At 45.8% G+C, this 16049-nt stretch overlaps 1 protein-coding gene across 1 annotated transcript; it reads left to right on the top strand.

Annotated features, from left to right (window-relative positions):
• Positions 1 to 500: 500 nt before the first annotated feature.
• ZBTB7C (zinc finger and BTB domain containing 7C) lies at positions 501 to 15414 on the top strand. The gene is made up of 2 exons (XM_036736944.1): positions 501 to 1720; positions 14769 to 15414. Exons 1-2 carry the CDS (start codon positions 510 to 512, stop codon positions 15412 to 15414), a joined length of 1857 nt encoding a protein of 618 aa, XP_036592839.1. The 5' UTR covers positions 501 to 509.
• Positions 15415 to 16049: the final 635 nt, after the last annotated feature.

Below are 16049 nucleotides of genomic sequence, written 5' to 3'. Positions count from 1 at the left end.
TCTAATACTGGTACTCTGTGCACAGAAAACACTAAATATTTGTTGAATTGCATTAAATGAGGCCTAGCTGAATTGAATTGATGAGAAAGAATGATGTGAATGAAACAGAGAAGCAAGAACAAGCTTACTGTCATGACTTACCTAGAATTCGGTGGTATCAAACTCAAATTGAACACAGCCTCTAAACCATACAGAAGGATCCTTGTGGGCTGCATATTGGCTTAGAAAGTCATGTAGTAACATTGGCTATGTCCTATTGTATTTATTTTGTTAAATATTTATTAAATAATTTGGTTAAATATTTCCCAATTACAGTTTGATCTGGCACACTTGCGAATTTTGCATTGTGGGCCAAACATCTGACACCTCTGGACTAGGAGACATTGAGTGGGTCGGTTTGACCAGAGTGCCCTTAATCCCAGGTTTTGTGGGTTTTTTTTTCATTACGGACACCTGTTTCCTAATCCCTGACTTGTACCTTGTGTCCCTGCAGGGCTCTGGATGAGAACATGGCCAATGGCATTGATGAACTGATCGGCATTCCCTTCCCCAACCACAGCAGTGAAGTCCTGTGTAGCCTGAATGAACAGCGGCATGATGGCCTGCTCTGTGACGTCCTGCTGGTGGTCCAGGAGCAGGAGTACCGGACCCACCGGTCAGTCCTAGCAGCTTGTAGCAAATACTTCAAGAAGCTCTTCACAGCAGGTACTTTAGCTGACCAGCCTTATGTCTATGAGATTGACTTCGTCCAGCCAGAGGCTCTGGCCGCCATCCTGGAGTTTGCCTACACATCCACCCTCACTATCACAGCCTCCAACGTAAAACACATCCTGAATGCTGCCAAAATGCTGGAGATCCAGTGCATTGTTAATGTGTGCCTGGAGATCATGGAGCCTGGAGGGGACGGGGAGGAGGAAGATGACAAGGAGGATGACGATGATGAGGATGAGGAGGATGAGGAGGAGGATGAGGAGGAAGAGGATGAAGACGATGAGGATGAGGATGATGAGGCTGAGGACTTTGCTGACCAGGAAAACCTACCTGATGCCCAGGATATCAGCTGCCACCAAAGCCCCTCTAGGACAGACCACCTCACAGAGAAGGCCTATGCAGACACCCCCAGGGACTTTTCCAACCCTTTCCAAGCAAATGGCAGCCCCGGTCATCTGGGGGTCATCCGTGATTTTTCCATTGAGTCTTTATTGAGAGAAAATCTCTACCCCAAAGCCAACATCCCTGACAGAAGGCCTGCCTTATCGCCCTTTTCCCCGGGCTTCTTTCCGCACCTCTGGCCTGGAGATTTTGGTGCCTTTGCCCAGCTGCCTGAACAGCCCATGGACAATGGACCCCTAGACCTGGTCATCAAGAAACGGAAAATAAAGGAAGAAGAGAAGGAGGAGCTCCCGCCGCCGCCACCACCACCCTTCCCTGGTGACTTCTTCAAGGATGTGTTCACTGACCTCCCTGGGGGACCCCTGGGACCCATAAAGGCCGAGACCGACTATGGCGCCTATCTCAACTTCCTGAGTGCCACCCACCTAGGCAGCATCTTTCCCCCATGGCCACTGGCGGAGGAACGGAAGCTAAAGCCCAAGGCATCCCAGCAGTGCCCCATCTGCCATAAGATCATCATGGGGGCAGGGAAGCTGCCACGGCACATGAGGACGCACACAGGGGAGAAGCCGTACATGTGTAACATCTGTGAGGTTCGATTCACCAGGTGTGCTCCCAGAGGCCAGGAAGGTGGGGGTGGCGGTAGAAGAGAGAAAGGCAGGGGAATGATGTGGACTTAGGGGGAGGAGAGGGAAGGATGGGCATAAGGAGTTTAGACTGAGCCCAACCTGAAATCTGGGAGGGTCTGTCAGTCAACCAGAACTTATTAAGTACTGATGCGCCAGACACTGTGTTAAGAGTATAAAGAAAGGCTAAAAAGCAGTCTACACTTAGGTTCAAGCTAAAGGTCCAGTGGGTCAGAATGTTAGTATTCACAGGGACTTGTGAATACTAACTACTTTATCCTGCAAAAAATTCACAGGGATTTTATTTTTACTTTCATTTTTTTTATTCACAAGGACGTTAGATATCATCTTATTCAGAGGAAGAAACTGAGGCACAGAGACAGAAGAGATTTTCAGGGGGGTTGTGTGGCTTGTCACTGAAGGAGTCTCAAGAGAGATTCAGTCTCTCACTAGGGTCCTGAGAAGATAACCTAATCTTGTGAACCAGCTGCTGAGAAGGCAGTGGTAGCCACTGAGAAGCTTGCTTTAACCACTTCCAGGGCAAACTTTGGGGGTTGGGCCCCCTTTTGTTCTTTTCCATATTTCTATGCTTGTCTTTTACCAGAACTATGATTTCATCAGTGTAGGGAGTATCCGGGGAGGAACATCCACTCCCGATGCAGATCTGTGTCTTTTCTTCGAAGTTACCAGGGGCAATGAGAAATTAGATGACCTAACCAGGGTCCCACAACAAATATGTGTCAGAAGGAGGACTTGAATCCAGGTCTTTGGGATTCCAAGGCCCAGTTTCTATCTAACACACCATGCTACCTCTCCTATTGTCTGTTCTCATTTTTGTGATAGATCAGAAAAAAAGTACACCGTTATTTAAAAAATTTAAAACTACAACAGGAGGGACATCTAGATAGCACAGTAGATGGAGCACTAGCCCTGGAGTCAGGAGGACCTGAGTTCAAATCCAACCTCAAACATTTACTAGCTGTGTGTTCCTGGGCAAGTCACTTAACCCAGATTGATTCCAAACAAAAAACAACAGGAGTTTTTTGTCTTGAAAAGAATTTCAATAATGTTTGAAGCATATTGGTTTTAGCACTCCTTATCATAAGATTTGTAAGATAATTTCAGGTAAGATTTGCCCATCACATATTTTGAACCAGCTTCATTTTTGAGACTGTCATTCACAAGAACAGTCAGCAAACATGAGTATGCTACCAATTCCAAAACAGTTTTTATGTTAGGAAAAGTTACATGGACAGTAATACCAAAGTAGCCAGCTGACTGATCACCAGAATACACCATTTATTAGAGAGGCAGTGTATATATGGGAAGGAGCATTGACACTGGAGTTAGAGGGCTTGGGTTCAAAACCCACCTCTCATGTTTACTACCTCTGTAATCTTGGGTAAATCCCTTTATTTCCCCGGTCCTCAATATTCTCCTCTGTAAAGTGAGAAGGGGGACAGCACAGTAGGTAGAGTCAAGGCTTAGAGTCAGGAAGACCTGAGTTCAAATTTGGCCTCAGCTGTGAAACCCTGGGCCAGTCACTTAACCCTGTTTGCCTTAGTTTCCCCATCTGTAAAATGAACTGGAGAAGGAAATAGCAAACCACTCCAATATCTCTGCCAAAAAAAAACCCCAAATGGGGCCGGGAAGAGTCAGACACAACTGAAACGACTGAACAACAACAAAATAGGAAGGTTAGGTCCCTTCCAACTCTAGAACTGTGATCCTAGGAATCTGGACTAGTGAGAAATCAAGAGTACTGCCAGGTCAAGTATCCGAATCAATTTTTTTTTTTTTTTTGAAACATACCAGAACTACTATATCAAAATGTTTTGTTTCTTTCAAGTAGAGAATCATAGAATCACAAAGTTTCAGAATTGGGAAGAATGGTAGAGGCATCTAAGCCAAACCTTCTCCAAATCAAGAATGAATCCTTGCTACGTTAAAAGAAAGCACTTAACAAACCTTGAAGCGTTACACAAGAGGAGTAATTATTATTATCCTTGACGAGTCTGCTTAACCATCTCCAGTGATGGAGAAGTTAAAACTCTCTAATGCTTATTGCATTGGTAGGCAGTTCTGGTTGGTAAGAGATTCTTCCTTGAGTGAAGCTAAACTCTGGCCCCCCAAAGTCCCACACACTGACCCTTGGCCTCTGGACCAAATAAAAAAATCTAATCTTAGTTCGACATGACAGCCCTTCAGATGTATGAACACAACCTTAATATTCCCTCCAAGGCCTCTCTTCATTACACTAAAAAAAAACCCAATTCCTTTATTTTGGTTAGCTACCAAATTCGAACTCTATGGTCTTTTCTGGAAAAAAAACCTAGGGACATAATTGTCAGCAGCACAGACATCTATGGTAGCACATTTTCCTTTGCAGATGGATTTGATTTGGAGGAATGGCGAAATGGAATCCAGAGCCAAGGCTGGTGAATGAGGTCAAACAGGAGGTGCCTGTTTTGGGTTCAAAATAAGATGAGCCTTGGGGTAAGAAAAGGCAGTGGAGAGGCAGTGTCCTGATGGGTAGAGAGCTGGCCTTGGAATGAAAAGACCAGAGTTCGAATCACATATGACCATTGGCAAGGAGGTTAACCTCTCAGTGTGCCAAGGCAACTAACTCTCTAAGACCACAAATTAGAGATGAATTGCCAGTCTATGTCAGTGGATGGAATTTCCACATTGGGCATTCCTTCTAGTGATGAAACCACAGGTCTGTAGCAAAAATAAAACAAAAAACCAATAACCTGATGAAGCTGATTTTCTTCTCTGTCTTGTAATCTGGCTGTGAAGGCAGTTCCTAAAGGTGAGCTCTAAACATGTGATGAGTCATGGCAATATCTCTGAAATAAGTCTATAACCTCCCAAGGGGACTACCTTGAAGGGTGCAGTGCTCACTTGGATGTGTGAGTTCTGGTCTATGGTTAAGAAGCTGTTTTTTTCACCTCACATTCATCCCTCATAGAGACTAAGTTAAAGGCCTTTCTTTATGTACAAAATGTTACAGCTAATCCTTTTCCTGTAGTGCTCTGCCTGATGTTTTCATCCTATGGTTGGCAACTGGACCCGGCAGCTTTATGGCAGGCAACAAGGGATGTGGCCCTGTTGGAAGTGATACATTGCCGTCCTTGCTTCACTGATGAATCTGCTCTGTGTTTCAGCTAAATCCTTGAGCTGATCTTATCAAATCCCTACCCTGTCATCCTTCCACTGACCTAATCCAGGTCCTGAATCATCCCTAAGACTTGCATCAAGGCTGAGCTTTGCTATTCTTGGCCCAGACTACATTTCTCAGCATCCTCAGGCCCCCTTACCCCCTGCCAGTCCACAGCAGGCACACAAGCCAGTAATGCTTGGCACCACCTGGGAGCTTTGTCCATGCTGCTAGGCTTACCATGCCCTCTGGCTCCTAGTTTCCTTGGTTAAGTGTGGATCAAAAAGAAAAAAAAAGTAGAAAATGTTTCTAAGGTGAAAATGCCCTATCGGTTTTGGCCTGAGAGAAAGCCAAGTGAATATGGTAGAAGAGATAAATGATACTATATTTGAGGCACAGTGCTAAGCATTTTACAAATATTATCTCATTTGAGCCTTACAACAACCCTGGGAGGTAGGTGCCGTTATCATCCCTATTTTATAGTTGAAGAAACAGAGGCAAACAGAGGTTAAGTGACTTAATCAGAATTACAAAGCTAGTAAACATATGAGGATAAATTTGAACTCAGGTCTTCCTGACTGTATCCACAGAGCCACCTATCCACCTAGAACACTGGCTTTAGAGTCAAAAGACCTGGGTTTGAATTCTGGTTCTGCTACTTTCTACCTGTGTGACCTTAACCAAGTCACCATTCCAGGCTTCAGTCTCCAAACTATGATCCTATGAATGCCTTTCCTCTAGCATCCCTTACAGTTTGAGCTTTTAGTTCAACAAAATAGTAGGTGAAATATTTGTTAGGCACATACCATGTGTGTGCTAGGCCCTTGGAATACAAAAATGAACGATGAAATGCCACCACCCTCAAGGTTTTTACAGTCAATTGGGAGGATATAATGGATGGATGAGTAAGCACAATGCAAGAGAGAATGTGACAGGACAAAGGAAAGAAACAAAGGACACCAGATAAACCCAAGAAGAAAACACTTTCATTTAGGGGAGAGTCAGAGAAGGCGCCTGATTTAAGCTGAGATGGGAAAAAGGGATTTCGATAGGCAGAGATGGAGAATCAGTGCATTCTAGGTATATGGGATGACCTTTACAAAGGTCAGAGGTTGAAGGTGGTAGAAGAAGATCAGGGAATGGTTAATAGTCCAGTTTAGCTCCAATATAGAGTTCATGAAAGGCAGCAACATGAGATAAGACCAGAAAGACAGGTTTTTATTCTAGGTGGTACAGTAGATAGAGCACCAGGCCTGGTTCAAATCTGGCCTCAGATACTTACTAGCTGTGTGACCCTGGGCAAGTCACTTAACCCTGTCTGCCTCAGGTTCTTTAATTACAAAATGGGGATAATAATAGTGCCTACTTGTGGGATCATTGTGAGGATCAAATGAAATAATATTCATAAAGCACTTAGCATAGTTTGTGGCATATAGTGGGCACTATATAAATATTATTTTTTTTTTAATTTTATTATGGCAACATGGAACCATTTACTAAAGATTTAGGAGCAGGAGAGTGTCATGGTTAGACCTAGGCCTTAGCAAGATTATTTGAGCAGCTGCTTGGAGAGGGGAGAGATTGGAATCAGGGAGAACAATTAGGCCATTCCACTAATCCAGGCCAGAGATAACAGCCATTTTATAACAGTCTTCTGCTAGAAGACCTGGAAACCCTCCTGGCTAGTAGTCAGGCAGAGGGGAAGAAAAGTAATGAGGTGGCAGTTTATACAAACATCGCTCCAGGGATGTACCTTTTCTTGCACAATCCTGGATAGCCTTTGAGGAGCTCTGAAACTCTGAAAAGTCCATCCATGTGTAAGGCGATGCTAGATTCCTGGCTCTCTACCTTGCTGGTTAAATTCATTCAGGACAAGCAAAATATACATCGTCAAAGCTTTCTGACTAGACCAGAATTTTTTTGCCCTTAGCAATAAGAGAATTCCAGCAGGTCTCAGACAGAGAACTGTTTGAAAATAATTTTAATAGTCTGCAAAGCACAGGGCTTAACAATAGGCCTCTGGGTGAGCTTACTTAGGAATTCATCCTGGATTCTCTTCTATTGTCCCTGGCACACACTTAGAAAGGACAGAAGATAAAGAGGTACTAGCCAATAGAAAAGTCATTCCTGGTGCCAGCTTTTACTTGCCACTAAGATGGGGCACCCTGTGCCATGAGGCAGTCTTCACTACCAAGAGAATCCCCTGATGGGAGATTCAGTGAAGTGTAAGACACAGTCACTGTCCTCAAGAACCTTACAGTCTAACTGGTGAGATAGGGTGTACACGTTGGCACTTGGAATGTGACCATTAAGATGCTCCTACCCTCAAGGTCAATTGGGAGGTTGTAATAAATGGATGAATGTAAGAAACAATGCAATAAGACAAAGGAAAGAGACAGATAAAGTGCACCAAAAAATCTGAGAACATTTGTTTAGGGAGAGTCAAGAAAGGTACCTGATTTGATGTGTGAAGAAAAAAAAAGAGATGTTAATAGGCAGAGGCGAGGAATCAGTGCATTCCAGGCATGCAGGATGGCTTTTACAAATGGCCAGAGGTGAGGGTGGCAGGAAGCAACAACAAATAGCCCAAGACTAGAAGGTAAAGTGTTATGTACAGACCACAGTTGCTGTAGGAGATGGGAGGATAGTAAACTCATTGGGGGCTAGAGGAGTCAGGGAAGGATGCATGGAGGCAGTGGAACCTAAGGTGGACCTTACAGGATAGGCGGGATTTCAGACAAGCAGAAGGGAGCTCTCTGTGGGTTCTGCTTCGAGGGAAGGGTACAGACCCAACCACAGTCAAAGAGTTCAGTCCTAGTCGTCCCTTGAATCATAGCCACCAAAGTCAAGGTTACCATTAGCAAATGATCTTATATAGAAGGCTATGGGTGCCCAACACTGTGTACTAGGGACAAGAGGAGATATAAAGGAGTACAGAATGGAAGAACCTTATAGTTTGGTTTAGCGAGACAAAATAAATGTACGGGAAACAACAGTGAATGACACATATTGTGAGAGACAGATTTCTGTCTCCAGCCAGTTGGATCGTAGTTTTAGAGCTAGAAGGGACCTTAGATGCCATCAAGTGTAACCTCCTCATTTTACAGATAGGGAAACAGAGGCACAGAGAAATTAAGTGTCTTGCCCCAGGTCACACAGTAAGTGTCTAAAGCAAGATTTGAACTCCGTCTTCCTGACTCTTGTCTAGTGCCCTGTTTATTACTATGCTTCATGTTCACCTCTAGACCCTTGGGAAGGAGTATTTCAAACTGTAGTACTAGGAGTTAGGGAGGGCCAAACTAGATGCTTCTTGTCATCCCTTCTAGTATGTTGAAATAAGACAGAATGGCTGAACCAGGGTCAGAAGAAGCTTATGAGCTGTGTGACCATGAACACATCACAGCCTCTCAGAGCTTTGGTTTTCTCATCTGTAAAATGGGAATGGAATCTGTAATAACTACTTTACAGGGTTGTAAACCTCAAATGAGTCCATGAACAGAAGGAAATTTGAAAACTTTAAAGCTCTCCCATAAATGCCAGCTAATATTATTTTTATGATCCTGTTACATCTCCAGATAGCAGGAAAATAGACCACTTTTAGATCCAAATCTCCCACTTCAGGTACGAGCCTAACTAAAACACACACACACACACACACACACACACACACACACACACACTCTCTCGAGCACGCACTCACACACCCAGCCCTCCCTCCCGGAATGTGATTGTCTTCTCCCTGAGCAATGTTGAGAGCTGGTTTCTTTGCTTGGGTTTTATTTCTTCTGCTAGGGTTTTTTTTTTTCTTAATTCCCTAACTTCTGGCAGCTCTTAGAACCTTATTAAGATAATGTAATGTCATTAACAGCAGCAGGAGGAAGGGAGTTAGTTTCATACCCTCAGGTTGCCGAGAAGATCTGTGTCTGCAGTGCTGGGAAAGCATTATTCTGATTGGGAACTTGATGGAGGGCAGTTCAATGTTAGGCCAGAGGTCTCCTGGCTCTTTTTATTAGCTCTGGGTATGGATGAGCTCATGGGGATCTTCTTGCTGGCCTGGCCTTCTTTTCAGAAGGTGAAGACTTTTAGCTGGCAGGCAGGAAGACAGCAGATTGGGACTCAGGTAGGCGTGTGAGCAGCAGGAGATAGCAGGAAGGAAGGAAGGGGAGAGCGACAAGCGGAGAAAGCATGACTTTTCTAGATGAGAAAACTACAGACCCAGTGAAGGAAAGTGTCTTGCCCTAGGCTGCAGGGTTGCTGAATGGCTCACCGTGATCATCTGTGTTTTACAAAGGGCTTTACAGGAGGATGCTACTTTACGTATTCCTCACAAGAGTTTTAGACGGTTATTGTTGTGGTGGTTTAGTTGTGTCTGACTCTTCACGACCCTGTTTGGGGCTTTCTTAGTAAAGATACAGGAGTGGTTTGTCGCTGCCTTCTCCAGCTCATTTTTATAGATGTGGAAACTGAGGCAAACAGGGTGAAGTGACTTGCCCAAGGTCACACAGAGAGTAAGTATCTGAGGCCAGATTTGAACTCAGGAAGAGGAGCCTTCCTGACTCCAGGCCCGGTATTCTATTCCCTGTGCTATCTAGTTGCCCAAAGAATCCTGGGAGGTAGGTGCTATTGTTATACCCTTTTTACCAATGGGGAAACTGAGGCAGAGGGAGGTTAAACAACCTGTCTAGGGTCACACAGCAAGTAAGTGACTGCAGCAGGATTCAAATTCAGGTGTTCTGGACTCCAAGTCCTCCACGAGAGACATATACGGAGTATACGAGAGTGGTATATGGGAAGGAGCTTTGAACTGCAAAGCCAGAAGGCCCATATCCCAAGGCTAGCTCTGCTGCTAACCAGCTGTGTGACCTGAGCACATTGTCTAAGCTCCAGAGGACTTAGTTTCCTCATCCGTAACATGAGGGGAAGGCAGAAGATGCTTCCTGAGGCTCTTTCCGGCTCCAGCATTCCATGATTCTGTCCAGGCAAATGCACACGCATTTATGGCTGTCCTTCGAGTTGGTTGAGTGTAGGACATGGGACATTGGCAGGAAGCCTTAAAAAACAGTGAGGATTTTATAGCTCTGGCCTAGCTAGTGCCTGGGGGAGAGCTTTAAAAATAGGATAACCTCCTGACCTGTCTGGGCCACTTGGGATGGGTATGCTGTGTCCCGAAGGCAGAGGAACACACCAGGTGCTCTCTCAAGGATCCTTCCAGCCCTAAGAACTTGGTGATTTGGGGTTTTTTTTGAGAATGTGATTGAATTAGGGCCAGGGCCCTTCAAATTGCGGTCCAGGAAATCCCAAAGGACAAGGATCCTTTCTCTCAAGGTCCTTCTCTCAGGGCATCTGTGTTTAATCTGCTCAATCCCTTCTTAATCCCTTCCCTTCCCTTTTCCCCTCCCCTCCACCCCCACTGCCCTGGGGCTGGAGGAGAAGAATTCGAACAGGGGCTCCCCAGCATCAGAAATCCTGGAAATGAAGTCCTCCCTTAGGGGACCCCTTTGATGCAGTTGCTACTGCATCACATCTGTGAAATGGGTCAAAGAGCTAGGAGGGACCTGAAAGACCATCTCATCCAACTCCCTTATTTTACAGGGGAGGCCCAGAGAGGAGCTCTGAAACTCAAATGCTAGCCAAGAACATAATTCCTCATTTTAATCCTTATCATTGCCCTTTAATAGTCTAAAGAGGGATGACAGTGCTACTAACTATGTGACCCTAGGTCAGTCACTTACCCACTCTGGGTCTTGATTTCCCCATTTGTAAAATGAGGGAGTGGTACCCTAATTAGAGCATCTCTAAGGTTACTTCCAGGTCAAAGAATTCCCTGAAACCTTGTAGATACAATCTGGTTACAAAGCATGTGAACGAGGCATCCTTGAAGGGGAAAAGAAGGGGAGATGTCACAAAAGATAAGGGAGCCCCTCCCCCCACCAGCCTCAGAAAGCTCATTGGATAGATATAGATGAGCCTCAGGTCTTTTTGCACACCAGCTGGCAGAGCTACTTCCCTCCACCCCCATCCTTCCTGTCTCCCTGAGTCACTCCAGCTGCTCGATTCCCACAGGGACAGCAACAGTGACATCGGAAGGGGTCCTGAAGGGCAGGGGACATCCCCGTACCCTAGGCACTGGAAGGCTAGCTCCATAACCCTGCCCATAAGCCCCAACAACAGTCAGACCAGGAGCTCAGCCATGAGGGAGAGAAGGACAGAAGGGGGTGAAGCAATCCCCCCAGGTAATGTTCACACAATTCCTCCTCCTTTTCCATCCCCCAAGAAACTCTTTTGGTCAGGCTTTAGAGACAGCCTGGACGTGGGAGTCAGTGGGACATCTAGTGGTCAGTGCCAATCAGGAAGGGGAAAGTAAAGCATCTCTCAGTCCCAGGGTCTTGGAAGGGGCAGCCCCAGACTCACCAATGTTGAAAGGTTTTAATTTGATCAAATTAACTTGTAGCCAGTAATTTCAGTTTGTGGAATTCAGTTTCTAAATCGGTACCAGCCAGAAACCAGAGCCCCAACATGAAGTCAGAAGCTTCACTACACAAACAGGAATTGTAGTGGGGGCCTGGGGGACTCTAGGAAGGGTGGACACCTACAAATGTGAGCACAACTGTATTTATATGATGCCGACTGTGTGCAGTGCCCTGTGTCAGGACTGAGGGAGATGTAAAGTTTAGACAACACATAGACCCTGCCTTGACTCTGAAGCCCCTCCTAGCTCCAAATCTAGGGTCCTAGGAGAAACAATGCAGTGTAGTGGGCAGTGAGAAACTTGAGGTTAGAAAGACCTTGGTTCAAATTCCATCTCTGATGCTGTGTAATCTCGGTGAAGTGTGATCTATTAAATGGAGGTAATAAAACCTGTAATAAACCTCACAGATTTTAGGGGAGACTCAAATGAGACAATGCGTGTATGTAAAGTCCTTTGCAAATCTTAAATTGTTCTGTTCAGTCATTTTAATTGTGTCTGACTCTGTGACCCCATTTGGAATTTTCTTGGCAAAGATACTGGAGTGGTTTGCCAATTCCTTCTCCAGGTCATTTTATAGAGAAGGAACTGAGGCCAACAGAGTTAAGTGACTTGCCCAGGGTCATACAGTAGTAAGTGTCTGAGGCCAGACCTGAGCTTGGTCCAGGTGCAGAGCCCTATCCACTGTGCCACCAAGCTGCCCACAGACCTTAAAGCAACATGTCAGTGTTGGCTATTATTATCCCCTGATGCCTCATAGAACTTACAGCTTAGAGGGATGATAAGAAATCAAGGCAAATATTCAGTTACATAAGTACATTGGAGAGGTACCTCAAAAAAAGTGCTGTTGCTATTGGGAAGAGAAGATCATGGCTGATCTGATAGAGTCAGGGAAAGGCATTGGGAAGGAGGTAGAGACCATGGCACACCTGGAAACTGGAGACGTAGAAGCTGTGTGAGTTTGGAGGAGTCACTAACATCTTTGAGCATTGCTTCTTCACTTATTAAACAGGAGTACGAATATTTGAAGGACCATTATGAGGAAAATAACATTCTCACTGCCTGCCTCACTGGGATATTGTGAGAAAGGCATTCTCTAAACCTTAAGGATATGGAGAAGAGAGAGTTACCATTGTTCTTCGAAGGAGTGAAGGCACTTCCTGAAGCTTTATTTGTGCGGGCTTCTTGATACAGATGGAATTAAAAAAAAAAAAAGACTATGAAGTTTTAAGAGAGTCTTTAAGTCACATATATGTTGGGAGGGGAAGGTTATGTATGATTTAATTCTACAAGCATTTATTAAACACTCACTGTGTGCACCACACTGCAATGAGCTGGGGTTTCAATGATGGATAAGACAGTCCCTGTCCTCAGAGCCATAACTATCCGTTGCTCTTTTCCCCGGGGCACCAAAATTTAGAAGGTGTTGGTAATTCTTGAGCCGGTAGAAACAACTGAGCCTAGTAACTAGTTAAGAAGAATTAGTTAAAATGGGAAGCTACCAGATCTCCTCTCCTTTCCCCCCTCCTCCACTAGTAGCTGGTGAAGGTGAGGAGAGAGGTCTCAGGTTTTCTGTCTTCTCTCTATGGTTCATTATCTTAGTGTCTCTCCCTATCATGGGGCCTTGTATCCTAAGATCTCTTCCCAAAGTTCTCTCCCTGCCCCACTGAATTCATCTTAGAAGTGGATTTGGGGGTGCCTTCTACACTACTCACCCTAGGAACATTTTGGGATGTTTGCCTCCCATGGTAGAATTGCTAGTTATGACTCTCCCTGCCCTCAAGGAATCTGCACTATAATAGGGGAGATTAGACATGTCTATGTAGACACAAATAACCATGATACAAATCAGAATAAGAGAAAGATCTAAACAAAGTGTTATGAGAAAGAAACTTGAGGAAAAAGAGAGAACCAGGACCCCGTGAATATCGATCTCAGTTAAGCAATGAAATAGGGAGGGGGAATGCCTTGAGTTTCACTGGTACAGGGAACTCTCAGTTTTTCTACCGATCCACCTTCTCTTCAATTATAGTCTTAGAGAGTACATACCCTGGGGGATTGAAAGATTTAGTGACTTACCTAGGATCATATAGCCAGTATGGATCAGAGGTGAGATTTGAACTCTTATATTCCCTGTTTTGAAGCCCACTGTCTAGTCACCTTACCATGATGCCTCTTAACCAATTAAAAGAAAGGAGGGAGAGGAACCCCCCCATCAGTAACCCACTTTTAGGAACCAAGTGTTAGAGAAACAACTTTATATGCAGAATTTATTTAAAATATTTTTTTCCAGAAAATGTCTTGTGCTCAGTACATATTTAGTCAAACAATATAGTACAGAAAAAAATAACACTAGTCCCGGAGACAAGAGGATCCAGGTTCAAATCTTGTTTTGGATGCACAGTGCTAGTAGAAATGTTTTCATTTCTGGCCTGGAGAGTAAGGACTGATGTCTATAACCATCAGGAAAGGATGGCATAGGTGTGAGCCAAGTTTAGGATAAGACTCTGAGGCCCTAGCAATGTTTCTGCCTGGAGAGCTGGCTTGCCCTGCTCAGGAGAGCTAGGTGAGAGGAAAAGATGAGAGTAGAATCCTAGCCTCCAGACCATGGAGGCTCTTTGTTTTTAACCATGCTATGCTTTGCCTCAGAATACCAGTAACTTAAACCTTGAAAAACATTCCTGTTGATTAGGGAGCATTCCTTTTGCACCTGGCACTTTTATAAGAAGTAAAATTACCTGTAGACAAAGAACAGAGCCCAGGGCTTAGGAAGGGAACCGCCACATGAGATGCTTGGATGAGGTGTGCCCAGCCTTCTATAGTCACCTGGATTAACTTGCTCTCGGGATGAACAGACCTCAACAGGCCCCAGGGTTTGGGCTGGGATAAGGGGCTTTGAGCTGAAGCACCGGGATGGGAACAGCAAAAGGTAAAATCATTCCCACAGCATCAGAGGCAGGAAAGGGAGATTCCAAAGCAGAATATACCATTCTCCCAGTGAGACCGTTGTGGGGAGGGGTATCACCCAATGGCCGCAAGGCTGGCATTGTGAGCCACTCTGGATACTGTCCCACTGTACCTCAGGCAGGGCCCTAATGGGGAAACCTTGTTATCTCTGAGTTATGAAGGTGTGGAAATGCTTACAAATAAGGGAGACTTGGAGGAAAGTGTAGGAATAGTGCTGCCCCTTCCCCATGAATACACTGTAGGTGAGCGACCACACTTGGTTGGAGAGTTGACTGGAGAGGGAGCAGCAGTAACTGAAAGCAGTGCCAGGCATGGATGGTTGGGTGCAGGGAGAGACAGTAGCAGGCCTCAGAATTGGGGGAGGGCAGGAACAGAAGGAATGAAGCTTCTATATTCTAATCACTGTTCTTTCCCTCCCTCCACGTTTGTCTCACAGGCAGGACAAGCTGAAAATCCACATGAGGAAGCACACAGGTGAGCGGCCTTACCTGTGCATCCACTGCAATGCCAAGTTTGTGCACAACTATGACCTCAAAAACCATATGCGCATTCACACAGGTGTCCGGCCCTACCAGTGTGAGTTCTGCTACAAGAGCTTCACCCGCTCAGACCACCTTCACCGCCACATCAAGCGCCAGAGCTGCCGGATATCCCGGCCCCGCCGAGGCCGCAAGCCTGCTGCGTGGAGGGCTGCCAGCCTTCTCTTTGGTCCCACTCCCCCAACGGAGGAAAAGGCCTTCATGATGCCACCGACCCTAGGGGAGATCGGTGGCCACCTTGGCGGGGCAGCCATGTGCCTGCCGGGCCCCAGCCCCCCCAAACACTATCTGGGGGCCCCAAAGGGAACCCTCAGCCTGCAGGAGCTGGAACGACAGTTTGAAGAGACACAGATGAAGCTGTTTGGGAGGGCACAGCTGGAGGCGGAGAGGAATGCGGGGGGCCTCTTTGCTTTCGCCTTGGCAGAGAACATGGCTGCCCGACCCTACTTCCCACTCCCAGACCCATGGAGTGCCAGCCTTGCTGGCCTTACAGGGCTGGCAGGACTCAACCACATGGCCTCTATGTCCGAAGCAAACAATTAGCCCTAACTTTTACCATGCCCATTGGTCCCCCGCTCCTCTTCCATACCAAGATTCCCTATCGCCCTCTCCCGCCCACTCTCCTTTGCCCCAAGAAGGGTTTTGTACTCTACATTTTATTTTAAAAAAAGGGAAAAAGAAAAAAAAAAGAATAGTAGCAAAGCCACACAACCCCGGCCTCCTTGGGCAGCAGCCACCAATTTTCTCACTCCAAAGAGAAATAACCTTCTAAGGGAAATAGCTATTACAACTGGACACAAAAATCTAAGCAGACCTGGGCCCTAGCTTCTTTCCTCTTTCTTCCCCACTGTAGGAGCCAGGGAGGAAACATTTTCTCAGTACAGAGTTGTAGCAGTGGCTAGATGGGGGCCAATTTGTCAAGGAAGGCCGGGAGGTGGGCAGGAAGAACTGAGGGTGGGGGGCATCCAGGGCCTACAGAAGCTGGGGGGACTTCTGCTGGCTAGACCCCTTTAGAGCATGCTTCAGGAAGAGACCACCACATCAGGGCCAGTGCAGATTCCACAGTTCCTAAGAGCTCCCCCTTAACCTATGTGAAGGGAAGTGTCCCTTCCTATTTCAGAAAGAAAATGGCATCCAAAGGAAGAGAGTTCTGGAGAGAATGGGGATAGGCCTGCTGG

The sequence above is a fragment of the Trichosurus vulpecula genome, chromosome 1, assembly GCF_011100635.1.
Source record: "Trichosurus vulpecula isolate mTriVul1 chromosome 1, mTriVul1.pri, whole genome shotgun sequence".
Lineage (NCBI taxonomy): Eukaryota > Metazoa > Chordata > Mammalia > Diprotodontia > Phalangeridae > Trichosurus > Trichosurus vulpecula.
Note: the sequence above shows the minus strand (reverse complement) of the source record. Positions and strands in the feature narration are given on the sequence as shown.